The sequence below is a fragment of the Geotrypetes seraphini genome, chromosome 13, assembly GCF_902459505.1.
Source record: "Geotrypetes seraphini chromosome 13, aGeoSer1.1, whole genome shotgun sequence".
In the NCBI taxonomy this organism is placed as follows: domain Eukaryota; kingdom Metazoa; phylum Chordata; class Amphibia; order Gymnophiona; family Dermophiidae; genus Geotrypetes; species Geotrypetes seraphini.
This window is the reverse complement of record NC_047096.1, coordinates 70,324,103-70,343,062: the sequence shown is the minus strand read 5'-3', so window position 1 is coordinate 70,343,062 and position 18,960 is coordinate 70,324,103. Positions and strand designations below refer to the sequence as shown.

Here is an 18,960-nt window from a genome sequence, read left to right as displayed (position 1 = left end):
AGGGAAGCAAAGGAGCACTCGTGCTCTGAGAGGCGCTTGGTGGCTGCCTCGTTGGAGTAATCAAAGAGTTCATTGCCCAAGCATGGGAGATTCGCCAACCGGTTCTGCAGATTCGGGTCCATATCAACTATACGCAGCCATGCCAAGCGATGCATGGCCACAGCGAAGGCAGAGACCCTAGAAGAAAGTTCAAAAGTATCATAGGAAGCCTGGAACATGTAAAGCCGAAGCTGCGAAAGGGTATCCAGAAGCCGGCAGAAATCTTCACAGCAGTGGACCGGCAAGTCATCCTGAAAAGACGGCAGAGATTTAATGCATTGCTTAAGATAGGACGTGAAAGTAAAGTTTTAATTAAGGACCCTGTTAGCCATCATAGAATTTTGGTACAGGCACCTACCAAACTTATCCATAGTCCTTCCCTCCCAGCCGGGCGGGACAGCCGCATAGACCTTAGAAGGATGAGACTTCTTGAGGGAAGACTCCACCACCAAAGACTGGTGGGAAAGCTGAACCTTCTCGAACCCCTTACAGGTCAGTGATCGAAATCACCCGACCGCACTGAGTGCACTTTTTAAACCCAGTCAAGGGCCGGGACATAAGTCAAAAAAAGAAGGCCACAGCCACACGAGGACAGGCGGTCAAGGCAAACCAGGAGCCCCCGATTCGCCAAAAACATGAAACTGGAAAAAACAACAAAGAAGAGCACAGCGACTCCTGAAAACTAAGTAAAAATAAGAAGCCGCAGTGCAAGAAAGGCACGTAGAAAAAACGCAGAGAAAAGAGACAGGGCTTTCTGGCTCCGCGAAAAACTAAGAACTGAAGACCACGAGGAGAGGACGCGTCCTCTAGTGGAGCGGGAAGGAACACGCATGCGTGGTACAGCACTAGCAAACTTTGAGATCTTCAATCAAGTTTGCTTGAAACGCTGTCCGCGACGGGGCTCCGTGGATGACGTCACCCACATGTAGAGAATAGGCTGCCTGCTTGTCCTGGGATAATACGGGAGCTCTCTGCTTTTTTCCACCCTTCTGCCAGGAAGCACTCTGACAATCACGACACGGGGACGTCAACACCTCCAAGTACGATGAGAAGCAAACTCTCGTCAACTGTCTCCCCCACCTCCTCCATGCAGTAGGCTTTTCTTTCACTCTCCTGTCAGGCCCAGCCCAATTCCACCAGTCTGGTATCTCCCCTTCTCTCCCAAGCCCAACCCGACCTTGCATCTCTCCCGCCTCCACCCCATCCCACCTTCAAACTTGGCTTTGGGGGGGTCGCCGGCAGCGGCTGCAATTCACACCAATGTCCTGCGCCCGCTCCAGAGCGATTCTTCTCCGGCACCCCGCCCCCCCCCTCTGACGTAACTCCTCGCCCTCTGCCGCGGCCCGCCCTACCGGAAACAGGAAGTCGCGTCAGAAGAGGCGGGACGCGGCAGAGGGAAAGAAGTTGCGTCAGAGGGGGCGGGACGCCGGAGGAGGAAAGCTCCGGGGCCGCTGTCGGCGACCTCAAAGACAAGTTAGGATGCGGGGGGCGGGGAGTCTGAGAATGAGGGCGAGATGCCGGACCGCGGGCGGGGTAGGGGAGCGGATGGGATGGGGGGGGGGATGTGATGTCGGATCGTGGATGGGGAGGAGAGGGAAGGCATGCTGGACCGGGGGAGAGAGATGCCAGACCTGGGGATGGGGGTGGGGGGGGGTGAGCTCTGGGTCCTAGGTCCCCCAAATGCGTATGAGGGGCGCTCGGTGTGTGAGTCAAATGTGTGTGGCTTGATATCACAGTGAGAATAGACTGGTCGCTGTCAGAGACAGGATGGAGCCAGGGGCCGACCCAGCACGGCCCGCAGGTTCTTGCCAGATTGCACTCGTTTATGAATCTGCTGGGGAGCTGTACGGGACTGAAGATGGGGGAAAGGGGGGTCACCTGGCAGGAGTTAGGCCCGGGGTTATGTGTAGAGTGTAGAAGGGGGAATTCGAGGCTGTAGCTTCTGTTTAGGGGGGTAAAAGGTGGTGCATCAGGGCGTTGGAGAGATATAAAATGTTGAGGAAGGGGTGAGGTTTTTTTATGCTAGCCTAGTTAGGGCGTTAAAAGCTGTCAGGGGACTATGAGATGACAGAAGGCGTGTGAAGCTCATGCATTAGATGGGGGGAGATTAGTATCTATGTACAAATAGATCCGAGGTCCAGTAGTGGTAGCTTCCCTTGGCAATCGCTACTGACGTTACCTAGTGACTTAAGTTTTTTGCTTTTCTTTTGCCAACCTGAACGAGTTTAATTGTGGAAGTTCTAATCGTTGAAAAAAATGGCCAGATTCTGCAGAGTGTATTGTCAGCAAAAGATGTGTGGCGTGAGCTTTTTCCAGACTACATGGTTTCTTGCTCAGATTTAGATACACAAAGAAGTTGTGAAAGTTTCAAACTCATCTTAACACAAGAAACCGTGCTAAAACATCAGTTAATTTCTGGCATCACATCACTGTAGGGGAGGGATTAATTTTACCACATGATAAATGTTATGCATGGATTTATATGTTTAAAGCATATTAAATATTGGCCCTTAACTTAAAGGACACTTACAGGCTTATGATCACTGTTGTTTCCCACCTTCTAGCCAAACTTTTTCTGATCTTTTCCACATTATAGAGAAGACTTTCTAATTTGGGCCATCTAGCTGTGGAATCTGTGATAACTTTTAAAAGTTTTTTTTTAATAAAGATGTTATAATGCATGAGCTTTTTGTGACCAAAGGTGGTGCATCAGGGCGTTGGAGAGATATAAAATGTTGAGGAAGGGGTGAGGTTTTTTTATGCTAGCCTAGTTAGGACGTTAAAAGCTGTCAGGGGACTATGAGATGACAGAAGGCGTGGAAAGCTCATGCATTCGATGGGGGGGGGAGACTAGTATCAATGTACAAATAGACCCGAGGTCCAGTAGTGGTAGCTTCCCTTGGCAATCACTACTGACGTTACCTAGTGACTTAAGTTTTTTGCTTTTCTTTTGCCAACCTGAACGAGTTTAATTGTGGAAGTTCTAATCGTTGAAAAAAATGGCCAGATTCTGCAGAGTGTATTGTCAGCAAAAGATGTGTGGCGTGAGCTTTTTCCAGACTACATGGTTTCTTGCTCAGATTTAGATACACAAAGAAGTTGTGAAAGTTTCAAACTCATCTTAACACAAGAAACCGTGCTAAAACATCAGTTAATTTCTGGCATCACATCACTGTAGGGGAGGGATTAATTTTACCACATGATAAATGTTATGCATGGATTTATATGTTTAAAGCATATTAAATATTGGCCCTTAACTTAAAGGACACTTACAGGCTTATGATCACTGTTGTTTCCCACCTTCTAGCCAAACTTTTTCTGATCTTTTCCACATTATAGAGAAGACTTTCTAATTTGGGCCATCTAGCTGTGGAATCTGTGATAACTTTTAAAAGTTTTTTTTTTAAATAAAGATGTTATAATGCATGAGCTTTTTGTGACCAACCAGTTCCTTTTACATGATTACCTATGTGGTCTCAAAAGTTCACATACTATTTCTCTTTAATATATATATAGTCTCTTTCAAAGTTGTCATAGTTTCATAAACTACAGAACATTAAATGAGTGCTGCAACAACATTTGTGATTGCATTGATACAGGCAGGATTTCTTAGTGTGATAAGTCCCAAAAGGAAGATTGATAGCTAAGGAGAATGTGCAGTCTTGATGATTCTGGTGTGCACTTTCTTTGCTGTCAGTTTCAGATGTTCTAGTATTTTCCTTGGTCATTTTAAGTGATATGGCTTTAGCTTGCAACTTTTTCAGTAGTAACTCAAAGCAAGTTAGACTCAGGTATATATTTCCCTGTTCTTGGAAGGCCTTAAAACTAAATTTGTACCCAAGGCAATGGCCAATTAAATGCCCAAAGTCACAAGGAGCCTCAATAGAACATGAATCCTGGCTTTTTGATTCCGTTAAGTATGACTGTTGGTTATTTTTGGCCAGGTGATATTTCATTAGATTGATTTGTGTGCAGTAGATGGAAGACAATGGTCTTGATGTAAAAGTCTTTGAAGTAAACCTCTCGTTGAGGCTGCAGTGTTCCCCAAAGCCTATGGAACAAGCATGATCATGATAGGCTATGCTTTATGATTATATGCTAACAACTGAAGGGGCAGTATTCCCCTTTCATATTAAGATGTTTCTTCTAAAGTAATGTTTAGAGCTAGTAGAGATTTTACCAGTTTTTTAATGTTGCTTATTGGATTTTGTTGTGGTTTTGTTATTGAATGATGAGCACTGACTCAAGTGTTCTCCAGTCACACTAAGTTGTTTGTTTCGAGTGGTCTTGCGCGTTTTTGACCTGTCACCGTTTCGAGTCTTTGATTTTCCCTGTGCATGATTTCACATACTGTATCATGGACCTTCTGTTACATTAGCTTAAATTAATATATCTGTTCTTTCCTTTCTGAGAGCAAACTGTTTTTAACTAGACTTTGAGAGTTTATATTGGGTCTTGCCAAAGCTTGTTGATCACTTGTTTCTATGTGTCCAGGTTTGCAAACAAAGCAACCATATGACTTTAGTCAATGATTAATTAAAATTTCTTGATGGAATCTCTATAAGTGATAGTTTTGGTGACACTAAAATGGAGACAATAGAAGGAGAGTTTTTGTGTGCATTTTTAGAGATACTGGAGCTAACTGCATTTGGAAGATGGTAAACATTAATAGGAGAACCTAACCTGATGAGTTAAGAAATCCCACTGGTGGATCAGCTCTGAGGGTTACAGACATGATTATTGCACATTTTATTTGTGTGTTTTGAAAGAGCAGGAGAGTCATGCTGGCCCTCAGCAGGGAAGCTGTGGCAGAGATCATATCACCATCGTACCAGCTTCTTGGGGCTAGAACTTCCTTGTGCACTAGAGGGTCATCAATTGGTAATGATAATTGTCAATCTTCTCCCCACTCCCTCTTATCTTGGAACTGGAGGGACTTCATGCACATCTATTTTATTTTATAATTGCTGCCCTCCCAGGAGAACGATGGTGGCACTAGACAGATCTTTTTTAAAAAAAAATTAATATACTGTGCAAAGTCATAATGTAAATCACATCGAACCCTCTTCTGCAGGGATGATGTGGTATATAAAATGAAGGATTAGATTAGATTTCTGTTTCTGTCTTGGGCCTTGCATACTAAATATGCTTGGTCTAGTTCAGGCCCAAGCAAATCTATGGCTGCAATCCCTTATCTAGCAGCTGGGGCTATAGCAATCGGAAGGGTATGATGGAGAGAAAGCTGAGAAATAGCCCAGGGCCTTTTTCTTTGGTAGGCTCAGAGTTGGCTTTATTTCTATAGTTTTAGCTGGGATCTTTTTGAAATTTGGTATCCTGGCTAACACTCTGTGTTTATGAGCTAAAATGATCAGCTGCTATTTTGATAACAGGAATAATCTGTAACATATTTTCAGAGCAGATACCAGAATAGATGACTCTCTCATTCATAGGTGGAGTTGATTTTAGATCCTTGCAGCTTTGACTGTGTGAAACAGGGAAAGGAGCCCAGGTTTTAATGTTCTTGTAAACTGAACTTTCTCTCAGAGCTTAGTAGAACGTGATGGAAAAATATCCAGATTTGCTTATTGGAAAGGATGGAAACACAAAGCATTAAAACCAAAAATTAAAAAAAATGATTTACTTGAAGAGACTGAGAGACCAATCTAGTTCCCTTGCTAAATTCATTCATGTGGCAGTGGTCTTGGACAGTGTTGAGACTGTTGTTTTCTCTGGGTTGGAGGGTGATGTGGCTCAGCCCTTCTAGCTCCAAAAACAAATGCTGTTAAAAAGATCTCCACATCTATATTTGCTGGTCATATGAAGGAGATGGGATTACATGTACCCTTGTTTGTTTCATATTTTATTCATATTCTGTTGGGCTTTTTTTTTCCTTTTGTCCTTTTCTTCTTAGTGCATTTTATAGACAAGTTCTTCACAGTATGCATAATTGTGTTCTAGAAAAAAAACTGATTTGGATTTATAAATGCAATCAATTGAAATTATACTGGTGTAAAGCTTATCAGAAATAGGGGAAATAGTTGTTTACGTAGCTAGAGCCATTCTTGAGGTTCCAGTGAAATCTCTTCTGTCAACCATAAACAGCATGCATGTTTTTTGCATTGGGAAAGGGAAAGGGTTAGGGTTTACTTCCTTTCTATTGCTACAATCAAAGCAGTTTTCCATGCACTGGGACTCGAACTCAGGTTCCCAGTTCACTGCGCTAATCACTAGGCATGTTGTATGTATGTATGTATGTTGTACTATGTGCATACCTTTAACCTCAAACACTTGGAAAGATTTTAAAGCACAATTTACTTGCTTAAAAAAGTGCTCATCCACAGGACATGTGCAGAAAATTGCTCTCTTCATGTCCCATTAGAAATGCATTCCAGTTGCACTTACAGGGAGAATTTATCGTGGGGTACCAAGTGCAGACATTAGGAGGCTAGTTTTATAAAGGATTGTTTGCATATATAGGGCTTATTTAAAATTATCCCAGGGGTTTTGGGTGTATAAACGTAGAGTGTGAAAAGAAGCCATTTGTGTGAAATGCAAGTGACATTGTGATTTTATATATGAGTGTGTTGTAGTGTGTATGTGTACTTTACATTAAGTATCTATGCTAATTATGTAAATGTCCACAGTTCTAATCTAGGCACGATTTCTGCTACTTTGCTCCTAGTATTTAGTAAAGACACACAGGCTTGAAATAAGTGCCTATTTGACCTTCACAAGAAGGTGGACTGTTATTACCTTCCAAAATTGGTAATTAAATCTGCAGAAAGCCAGGGCAAATATGGTTTTTAGAGCGTACAGGGAGAGGGTTCTGGTTCTGGTTCCTGTGTAGGAAGAGGGTTCTGCTGCAACTGCTCTTAGCAGCAGTGTTTACATTGCTCTGAACTGTGTTTTTGATGACCATCTGTCCCTTGAGTTACTGATTTTGATTGTATTTATTTTTCAGAAATGATGGAAGAGTTGCATAGCCTGGACCCACGACGGCAGGAGCTGTTAGAGGCCAGGTTCACTGGAGTAGGTGTTGCCAAGGTGAGTCCAAATACCTATGACAGCAGACGCTGTCTCGTGTAGGTCAGCTGTGCACACCTGCTTGCGTACTAAATAACACAACTGTGTTAAGTGCTCACTTATTAATAAAGGACTGGAAGTTTATAGCATCCTGAAGCAGTAGATGAGAATGTTGCTTTTGGACTATCTGCTTACTCAATCGTTTCAATAGCCAGAAAGTACTTTCTGGCTTGGCCAAATGTGAACTTTTCTTAACATTCATTTGCCAGCCTGACAGGATATTTTGTTTCCAAAGTTTTTATAAAACAAAACCCACACACCAAAAACAACCTTTGGAAACAAAATATATTGTCAGGTTGGCAGTGGAATGTTAGAAAAGTTCACTTTCCTTGAAATGTGATTTACTGCAGATACAGTGTTCTTGCTTAGCACAGCAATTTACTCGATTTTATTTATAATAGCAGGAGCTAAAATCCAACCCCCCCCCCCCCCCATGACCTGCATTTCTTGTTTTTATACTGTGGGCCACCATTCTGAAGAGATTCCCCCATGAACTGGTGCTTATCTTGCCTTAGGAGTTACCAGATTGGTGTTAGGTGTGCAATTTTAGGAACCTGAGTTTAGATCCACAGACACTAAGGGTTAGATTCACTAAGCAAACCGATCGTGTACCAATCGGTTTGTGACCCCTTTGCGATCCAATTTCCCTTTGGCCCAATTCACTAACCTCTCGTGTGATCCGCTTCTGATCCGCGCATGCAAAGTAGGCAGGGGAACGGCATGCAAAGTAGGTAGGGACCCGATTCACAAAACAAATTTCACGATCCAACTGGGCTGACCGATCAACCCAAGAAGTGACTGCTGGGGACCAGTCGCAAACGTCCTTTCCGACTCCCTTGCCTTCCTGCTCTCTGCTGCCCCGAATCTCTCCTGCCTGCCGCCCTGCTTTCTCCCCAATCGCCGCCTGAATCTCTCCTGCCTGCTGCACTGCTCTCTCCTGATTCTCTCCTGCATGCTGCCCTGCTCTCCCCCCAATTGCCACCTGAATCTCTCTTGCCTGCCGCACTGTGAGCCCGTGGTTTTAACCCGTGGGTTTACAGCGGGTTAAAACTACAGGCTCACGGGGCTTTAAAAGTAAAATAAAAGTCAGCTCTGCTGGTGCTGTGTTTGAGAAGGGAGGCAGGTTTTCAAGGGTCAGCTTGAGAGCAGGAGAGTCGGAGCCCGAGAAAAAAACAAAACAGCAAAAAAAAAAAAATACCCAGACACAAAACGCATGTGCAGACCATCTGCAGGGAAAGCAGATGGTCTGCGCATGCGTCAGGATCGCACACTAGCGATCTGTGCGGGCAGAGGGGGGGGCGTTCCTCCAATCTCTCTCATTAGAATTTTTGGATGTGGTGAATTGATCGGGCCTGCTGGAATCGGCCACGGATTGCCACAGAAGTCAAGGTTAGTGAATCTAGCCCTTACATTCCTTAGACCAACCTTATCCACAGGCAAGTTGCACTTTAATTAATTTTGCAGATAACACTCAGTGTTATACCAGCTTTGAAGAGATGTTTTCCTTTCACACAGAAGAGAGAACCGATGGGAGAAGATTTTGTGTAACTTTTTTCATTTGATGTCCTTGTGTGTGTGCAGTTTCCAGCACTGTCCAGTCCTGTCCTGCCTAGACAGAAAAAAATCACTGGCAGATTAAATTGTTAATGCTTTGGAAATATTCATGAAGAGCCAGTGGGAATCGTTCCCTGTTTTAATTAGTGAAATCAGACAAGGTGGTCTGTTGGCTCTTACTTCTCAGATAGATAGATAGAAAAGCACAAAGGAGGGAATTCAGTAAATGATGCCAAAAAATTCAATGCTAAGTGCTGTTCTACAGTATAAAGGGCGCACACTTTTGTATAGAATAGTGTTTAATGTGGCACCAGACTCGCACCTGCTAAAACCTGATGTAAATGTCGATGCCCAAGTTAGACAGTATTCTTTAATTCCGTGCACAACTTTTTGAAATGCCCATGATATGCTCGTGACCTTGCCCCCTTTTTGAGATATGTGCTATTGGAGTTAGGCGCCATGCCTGATAGCGCATATCCAGATGCGTGCGCAAATTTTAACAAGTGCTGTTTAATATCAATGCTTGGTTGTTAGCGCAGGATTGATGGTTCAGAGCTCATTATCCAATTTATTTGCACGTGTATCACAGAAGCATGCTCAAAGCTGAGGATCATATATAGAATCCAGGAGAATGACAGTAGCCACTGCTTGATAGAAAATATGGTTTACCTTTTTCACAGAGAAAATCCATTAAATGCACCTGCAGTTTTTGATCTGGAAAGCTTAATGGAGTTGTGTTTGAGGACGGCTTTTTGTGTCAGTTTTCTAAGGATTTGGAAAATAGCTTAATATTTTATCAGTGGTATAATAATAAATGTATTTATATACTGCAATACCTCACAGTTCAGTGCAGTTTCTAATAAGAGGTAAGAACTGTAAAAACACAGCAAATTTACACCACAAAACACAGTACATTATATATAAAATGTGACATTAAGAAATTATTAATTTATCTATATTATACATATTTATTAAATATTAACCTTTCATATCAAATTAAACTGTATGGCTAGTGAAAGTATTGCTTTTGAGAGCGCAACTACTTGGGCAAGGATCGAGCCACCTAGCTGAAGGTGTCTGGGGAAATGAATAAATACAGTCCATTTCCAGTGTATCTATAATCCCAGCGTCTATCCCCTCCTGGTTTGTGAGTGTTTATGTGGCTTGGGAGCAGAGAGCCTGAGATATGACACACACAAATATGTATTGGTAGTAATTGGATGTCATGTTAAACCTACCTTATCGAGTCTTTCTGGCCTGTTGGTGAAATTTCCCTATCAGTAAATTTGGTACAGCCTTTCTTGTCTCTGTCCAACAACTTTCTGCCCTTCCCCACTGAACACAGTACTTGTATGCAAATAGTTAATTCTTTCCAGTCTTTGGCAAATGCTTCAGATTTTTATATTTATAGTTGAAGATCATCATGTGGTCTGGTTGTTGTCCTTGTATTATGCCCTGCAACTTGTTTTAGAGGCCTACCCATTGGGAGAAGTGAAAACTGGCTATTTTGTTGCCCCCTGCTTTTTTACTAAAAGGTCATGGATCTGTTCTTTAGTTTGGTTATGCTGTTGTTGTTATTTGTTCTTCTTTGTGTTCTGTGAAATCCTGTGAAGGAAAAGATGAGCACAGACAAACTCCATGCAATGTATTTACATTTCCACTATTAAGAGGTGTAAATCATACTGATCCAAGCATCCTCAAATAGGCAACTGATCAGGAAACTTCTGCAGGAAGGTTTTTGTGCCTATTGGTCTTGGGAGGGAAGCACTGTTAAAAAGTTTTAATGCACTATAAAAACAAAGCCAGGTTTTCCTGGTTCTCGTGCCACTACACTATCCATTAGGCTACCTCTCCACTTATGTTTGATAGGCAGTTAATAAATTGATATGTTAATGCTGCTGATATGTAATTGAATAATCTTACCTCTTGAAAATAAAGACTGTTTTTTATCTCTGTTAATTGATGTAGAGGAGGGATTGAGCACATTAGGTCCTGTGGAAGGATATGGAGGGTAGTGCCATGTTATCCCAGGACAAGCAGGCAGGTATTCTCACATATGGGTGACGTCATCGACGGAGCCCGGATGCGGACTCCTCACAAGCAGACTTGCTTGAAGAAACTTGAAGTTTTGAGTCGCCCGCACTGCGCATATGCGAGTGCCTTCCCGCCCAGCGTAGGGCGCGTCTCCTCAGTTCTCAGTTTTCCATGGAGCCGAGAAGTCCATCTTTGACTTCCTGTTTCAAGGCATTCATTTGTACAATGGAGCACATTGCAAATCAGGTAGTATCAATGCAACTTCCCTGACTTAATGCCCTCAAAATTCTGTTCTGCTAGGTTCACTTAAATATACCTAATATATGACGACATTTTACTGCCTGCATATAATTGGTCATCAATACTTGATACCATATAAGGCACTTGTATGCATATTGGGGGAGTGTCCATCCCCCTCACACAAGAATTCTTAAAAGTTACATTTTAATACCAGCTTATCTAATAAAGAAAAGGTACAGAAGAAACCAGGAAAAAGTATTACAATAAAAAGTATTACAATATACTTACAGAGGAAAAATTATCGTTTCTCTTTAGAGGTCGACTACTGCTCCCATGTGACTAAGTCATTTAAGAGCATGCACTGAAAATCCCGTGTCTCATTGAAAGAAAAGGGGAGTGGCTAATCCACTCACACAACAAACCCTACATTTTCCTATATGCATCCTCCAATACAATTGTTAGAGGTAATTATATTTCAATCTGAACCCTTGAATATGAAAGTTCCTACATTATTAGTGCACTAAATTTAATTCATCATTTTGTATATCCAATTAGCATTTCTAACTTTACCTTGCAAAAAAGGAGAGGGAAACCCCCTCCCCTGGAATGTAATCTCTGTAGTAAGAAGAAAAGTCCATCTCTATACCAACCAGGTCAAAAGCCAAACCTTATCTGTTCTACAGGTCTCTGGAGATCAAATTGGACACACATTGAAACAATGGGACTTCATAAAACTAAGCTACAGCTACAGCCTGTGTGTATCTTCACGGGTCCTAAGAGAATGCTGCTCTCTCCCTGTTTCCAGTGACCTCAGCACAAAAACACATATTTAGATCAATATATTATCCCCTGTTTGTTTTATCTGGTTTGTGTTCTGGCTTCTCCAATTGTAATTTTATCTAGCCATTTAAACCCTCCTCCTTTGCCCTTGGATAGGTCCTTATCTTATAACCAAAAACCCAGATTAGTAAAATCCAGAGCAATGGAAGGAAAATAATGGCTATTTTATTTTTCATGCTTGCCCATTCCACCACATAGCTGTCCATTTTTAATAGGCTGCCATTCCCAGGTTCATTTGAGCCGAAGGGCCACATCATTAGTCCCAGCATATCGTAAAAGGCATTTACAGGGGTAACTAAGTAGAAATGTAGCTCCCATTTTTAATACTGCATCTCACATAGCTAAAAACATCTTCCTACGGTCTTGAGAAGTCTTTGTTACATCTGGGTATATCCAAATTTTTTGACCCATGAAAAGATTCTGCGAGGATTGAAAAAAAGCCTTCATAATTGTGTTCAAGTCCTGTTCAAACACTAGGGAAATTATCAGTTCCATGGTATTAATATAACATAAGAACATAAGCATTGCCTCTGCCGAGTCAGACCATAGGTCCATCGCGCCCAGCAGTCCGCTCCCGCGGCGGCCCCCCAGGTCAGGGACCTGTAAGTGATCCTTTACTTAAGACATTTTGTCCTGTATAGTACTCCTTTAACTATACCCTTCAATCCCCTTTTCCTTCAGGAACTTATCCAACCCCTTTTTGAAACCAAAAATTGTACTCTGCTCTACCACCTCCTCTGGAAGTGCATTCCAGGTATCCACCACCCTCTGAGTGAAGAAGAACTTCCTAGCATTTGTTCTGAATCTGTCTCCCTTCAATTTTCTTGAGTGCCCTCTTGTTCTTGTTTGAATATAGTTACAATTCTTGTTTGAATATAGTTGCAATTCTATATGTATTGTGGAATTCATAGTGTGAAATTATTGTTAATTGTTAAAGTAAAGTGATAAAAAGATAGTAACGTGGTATACTACAGGGCATGCTGAGGCATCCCACGTTAATTTTTTTCTTGTGAGCATGCAAGTCACACACTAAAGGAGAAATTACCTGTTTATTTTCTTTCCTTTAGATGCAGCAGATGAATCCAGAGACCAATGGGACAGCACACATCCACCAGCAAGCAGAGACAGAGACACAGTTTCTTCCTGGGAGCTTTCTAGTTCACCTGTTATATTATTTAAATCCATTGGTTGAGGATTATCAATTTGATTAAGAGGCAGTTTTTCTAAATTCCCAGGCATAAATTTCTAGCACATAAAAGGCATGAGACATTACTAGGTATACCATTGATAATGTCTCATGCCTTTTATTTACTTTGTGTTTTAATTCAACTACTTTGAGAAGACCTATACTGGTTGGCCAGGAGGCTGTGCATCCAAGATATACCCAAGGATAAATCAAGTGCTCTCTATCTCTGCTGGCTGATGGATGTAATCCCACTAGTCTCTGGATTCATCTGCTGTTACTAAAGGAAAGAAAATTATCAGGTAAGGACATAATTTTACCTTCCTGAGTTCAAGGCAGAATAAGCAAAAGATAGCAATAGCAGAAAATGTAAGCAAATCATGAAAAGTATTTCAGTAGCAGTCTGAAAGGGAAAGAAGAGACTTGACAGATAGAATTTTATGGCTATCATTGAAATGCTTTCATGAATCACTTTTCTATTCTAGTATTGCCAAATTTTGCTTATTCCATTTTGATTTGAATAAGGGAGTTTAGCTCTTCAAAGCTCATCAAAAAATGTGTTAAGCTAGTCCAATAAAAAGGTTTCAGCTTCACATTTTTTGTATTGTATTTAGTAATCTTTACTTCTCTGCATTCAAATAGACTAACTGCTTGTCCAGCTCATACTAGACAGTGCTTAGAAATGGATACCCTGCCCTAATATAGGGCAAGTGTGCAACTTTGCTTTACCCTAAAGTTTGATTTTACATGGAAGTCTTACACTGGCCTGTTTGCCTGTGCTCATCAGTGAGGTTGATGTGCCTGATATTAACGTAAATGGGGTCTGCCTTGTTTTTTTTTTCACCACAGGGTCCATTGAATAGTGAATCATCCAACCAGAGTTTGTGTAGCATTGGCTCTTTGAGTGACAAAGAATTGGAGGTAAGAAGAGTCTGTTACAGTGCAGGAAGGACCTGAGCCCATTACTTTTCAGTTCACATGTTTCTGCTAGGGATTCTTATATTTAAAAATATAAGCCATATAACATTTTCCTACAAAAGATTCCGACTTGTATATCATTTATATTTTAATATTGTATTCTGTAAGTTTTAATCTTGTGAGCTGATAAATTTATACATGTAGTAGTTTGTGCTGCACATTGCGTTGGGTGTTTTCTATTAGGGAACAGTACAGAAGATAAGTACAGTCGACTGCACTTAAGTGCATGTTGGTTAAGCACACGCTTCGGTTATCTGCAGCCTACCACCATGGTCCCGTTTTTTGGGGGGTTTTGGTTTTTTTTTTTTTACATTAAAGTCAATGGACGTAAACTCTGACTAATTGCAATTCTGATAAGCACACAATCCGCTTATGCGCACTGATGTTATAGGTACCACCTCGATTCGTTCACGTTACGTTCACTCCGGTTAAAAGCAATCACGTTCTCACGTGAATAAACCATGTGTTTCGGATCATCAGTCTAGGCTTGGCCAGGTGTTAGAACTTTTGAAACTGCATCATGGCTTCGCATAGAGAAAAATCTTTGGCTGAGCGTGTCAACGTGTTGCTCAAAGGTCATTGTCTTTGGCTGAATGTGTCCACCATGCTGGACAAAAGTCATTGTCTTTGGCTGAACGTGTCAATGTCTTAAAGAGACTTGACCAACGGGAGAGTCAGGTCTCTATTGCAAAACATTACAGCGGCACAGTGGCATGATAACCCTCTCTGATCTATTCGTGATCCCCTTCTTAATCATTCTTAGCATTCTGTTCGCGGTGGGAATGATTAAGAAGGGGACTGCGGCGGCGTTTCTTTCTTTGCAGGTTTTCTTCTTTTTGTTCTCTTAGATCCAGAGGAGAGGGAGGAAGCCGGAAAAGTAGAGGGGAGGAGGACTAAGCAGAAGGCAGGCAGATCGGGATCGTGGCGAGAGCTAGCTCCTCCCACCCCCACGCGTCACAGATCGCATCGGCCCGGGCTCCCCTTTAAGAGAAAGGGAGCCGGGGCACGAGGCGGACTGCGGCAGTGTTTCTTTCTTTGCAGGTTTTCTTCTTTTTGTTCTCTTAGATCCAGAGGAGAGGGAGGAAGCCGAAAAAGTAGAGGGGAGGAGGACTAAGCAGCAGGCAGGCAGATCGGGGTCGCGGCGAGAGCTAGCTCCGCCCACCCCCACGCATCACAGGTCGCATCGGCCCGGGCTCCCCTTTAAGAGAAAGGGTGCCAACGGCGCCCAGACGTTCAGCGCGTGACGAAGGCGAGCGGCAAAGGTGCTCGCCTTAGCGAGAGCGCCTTTGCGAAGGAGCCTTGAGAAGGAGCCCAGGCAGCCGAGCAGAAAACCTAATTTTTAAAAAACCTAACTTTAACCTTAAAAAAAAAAAGGTACTTTCCTTCTCTTCTCATTCTTCTCTCTCTACTCTTTCAGCTTCTCATTCTTCTCTCTCTCTCTACTCTTTCAGCTAGCTGCACGCCAGGAACCACTCTCAACCACTGAGGGACTACCTCCCCTCCGGGAGGCGGGCATACATATGCAGTCGATGTCAGGAACTGGATAGCCTGAAGAAGGAGGTCGGGAGACTGCAGATTCGAGTACAGGAACTGGAGGGACTATGCACCATAGAGGAGCAGTGCTGGGAAAATGAAGACACCACCAGAGAGGACCACATCATGGAGCAAGTCAGAGAGCTCGAGAAGTTCATCGAGGAGGCTTGCAGGATGGTGGAGGCACAGGACGACCAGCTCATCAGGAGAGAATCAACAGTCGGACGACAAAATCCACCAGACACCATGAAAGTAGGGCCTTGCGGGGAAACTGGACAGGCAGATGAGGAGGAGACCCAACAGAACCCGGAGGAAGGACTAGGTGACTGCGCCACTGACACAGACCTGAGACCGGAGAGACAGTTGAGGAAGGGGAGATCTGCTATCGTAGTAGGAGACTCAATCCTGAGAGGAGTGGACAGTCACATAGCCGGAGGGAGAGACGACCGACTAGTGACATGTCTCCCCGGGGCAAGAACGAAGGATGTCATCAACAGAATTGAAAGGATCCTGGAAGGGGCCGAGACAGAAGAGACAGCTGTAGTAATCCATGTTGGAACCAACGACATCAGCAGGAGGGACTACAACAGGACTGCACTAACTGATCAGTTCAGGATCCTGGGGAGGAAACTGAAACTGAGGGCATGCAAGCTAGCCTTCTCGGAGATCCTGCCAGTACCGAGAGCGGACACACGGAGGCAGAGTGAACTACAAGCAATAAACGGTTGGCTCAGGAGATGGTGCGAGGAGGAGGGTTTCCTTTTTGTTCGGAACTGGACAACTTTCTTGGGAAAGAATAAACTCTACAGGAGAGACGGACTGCACCTGAGCATGACTGGGACGAGGATGCTGGCACGCAACGTCCAGAGCATCATAGACTTGGCTTTAAACTAAGGAAGGGGGGAAAGCCGACAGTCAATCTGACACATCGGACAAATGTATCAAAAAAGGATACTGAGCAAGGACATTGTAAAAGAGGGCAGGGGACTGAGTGGGAATTTTTGGAAAAAGGACCTACGGGAGCAATACAAGGGCCTAGGGCCAGGGACATTGAGCAAGGACATTGTAAAAAAGGGATTGGGGCTGAGTGGGAATTTTTGGGAAAAGGACCTAAGGACGCAATGCAGAGGACCAGGGCCAAGGATATTGAACAAGGGCACTATAAAAGAGGGCTCAGGACTGAGTTGGAATTTTTTGAAAAAGGACCTAAGGATAGATCGCAGGAGTCTAAGGCACAAATGTCTTTGGTAAGCAGGACTAAAAGAGAACAACGGATCCCAGAGGGACAACCAAAAATGGGGAAACAGGCTGAGGAGTAAACAGATACACCACAGGAGGAGGATGACCGAGACGAGGCTTGGGGACTAGCAACTTACAAGGGGGACGCCAGGAGTGCCAAACCACGAGGAAAACCAGCAAGAAAGGCAAACAACCGGGACTTACATTGCTTGTACACTAACGCTAGGAGCCTAGGGGCTGAAATGGGAGAGCTGGAAGTATTAGCCTGCAAAAAGGGCCTAGCCATAATTGGAGTCACAGAAACGTGGTGGACTGATGACAATAAATGGGATGTGGCCTTACCAGGGTTCAAACTCTACAGGAGAGATAGGTCACACAAAAAGGGTGGAGGAATAGCGCTATATATAAAAGATTCCATACCTTCAACCAGGATGGAACAACAGTAAGGGCGGACGACTTGGAATCATTATGGGTTAAACTACCAGGAGGAGCAGGAACAGACATAAAATTGGGTCTGTACTATCGCCCACCTGGACAATCGGAAGAAATCGATCAGGACCTGGAGGCCGAACTGAGGCAGTTATGCAAAAGCGGAAGCGTGGTGGTGATGGGGGACTTCAACTACCCGGGAATAGACTGGAGCATCGGGCACTCAAACTGTACGAGGGAGACCAAATTCATGGAAGTCACGAGGGACTGTTTCATGGAACAGCTGGTCACGGAACCAACACGGGGAGATGCCACTCTTGACCTAATCTTCAATGGACTAGGGGGACCCGCTAAGGAGGTGGCGGTACTAGCCCCACTAGGAAACAGCGATCACAACACGATCCAGTACAGGCTAGAAATTGGACCATCAAAGGTGAAAAGAACCACAACGACAGCACTCAACTTCAAAACAGGGAATTATGATGCCATGAGGAAAATGGTGGGAAAGAAACTCATCGATACCACAAGGAAGATAGAGTCCATAGAAAAGGCCTGGACCCTACTCAAAGGCACGGTGCACGAAGCACAGAACCTGTGCGTCCCCCAAGTTCAGGAAAGGGTGCAAGAAAAATAGAACAAAAAACCCAGTGTGGATAACAAATGCAGTGAAAAAGGCAATAAGCGATAAGAAGGCATCATTCAAACAATGGAAAAAGGACCAGACAGAAGACAACCAAAAGGAGCATAAAAGACACCAAAAGGAGTGTCACCGAGTGGTTAGGAAAGCAAAAAGAGAATATGAAGAAAGACTGGCAGGGGAAGCAACAAACTTCAAATCATTCTTCAGGTATGTCAAGGGGAAGCAACCAGCTAGGGAGGAAGTAGGACCCTTGGATGATGGAGACAGAAAGGGAGTGGTAAAAGAGGAAAAGGAGATAGCGGACAGGTTAAATGAGTTCTTCACGTCAGTTTTCTCAATGGAGGACACAACCAACATTCCGGAACCCAAGCAGATCGGAAAAGGAGATCAGGATGAAAATCTGGTCCAACTAGAGGTGAGCAAGATGGATGTCCTCAGGCAGATAGACAGGCTAAAGTGCGACAAATCGCCAGGTCCGGACGGCATTCACCCAAGGGTACTCAAGGAACTAAGGAACGAAATAGCTGAGCCACTTCGACAAATATGCAACCTATCCCTAAAAACTGGAGAGATCCCAGAGGACTGGAAAATAGCAAATGTCACGCCCATCTTCAAGAAAGGCTCAAGGGGAGACCCAGGAAACTACAGGCCGGTGAGCTTGACCTCGTTCCCGGAAAGATGATGGAAGCGCTGATTAAAGACAGCATTTGGGAACACATCGAAAACAATGGGCAGCTAAAGTTGAGCCAACATGGCTTCTGCAAGGGCAGGTCATGCCTCATGAACTTATTATACTTCTTTGATGGGGTGAACAGCCAGGTGGATAGAGGGGAATCCATAGACATCATTTACCTTGACTTCCAAAAAGCCTTCGACAAGGTACCACACGAAAGACTGCTAAGGAAGCTATGGAACCACGGGGTGCAAGGGGAGGTCCACCGATGGATCAAAAACTGGCTGGCGGACAGGAAACAGAGGGTTGGAGTAAAGGGCCATTACTCAGATTGGCAAAGGGTCACGAGCGGAGTTCCACAGAGGTCGGTGCTGGGACCGCTCCTTTTCAATATATTTATTAACGACCTGGAGGCGGGAACAAAATGTGAGGTTATTAAATTTGCGGATGACACTAAATTATACAGCAGGGTCATAACCATGGAGGACTGCGAAG

General features: G+C 43.6%; 1 protein-coding gene across 3 annotated transcripts in view; it reads left to right on the top strand.

The window, feature by feature from the left end:
- The first annotated feature begins 1,386 nt into the window (after window positions 1-1,386).
- TLK2 (tousled like kinase 2) overlaps window positions 1,387-18,960 on the top strand; it is a 148,469-nt gene continuing 130,895 nt past the window's right edge. The window contains exons 1-3 of one of the 3 annotated variants that reach the window (XM_033919041.1): window positions 1,387-1,512; window positions 7,001-7,083; window positions 13,823-13,894. In XM_033919041.1, coding sequence (XP_033774932.1) covers window positions 7,003-7,083; window positions 13,823-13,894 — 153 coding nt within the window. In that variant the 5' untranslated portion in view covers window positions 1,387-1,512; window positions 7,001-7,002. The other 2 variants (XM_033919040.1, XM_033919042.1) reach the window with 2 other exon arrangements.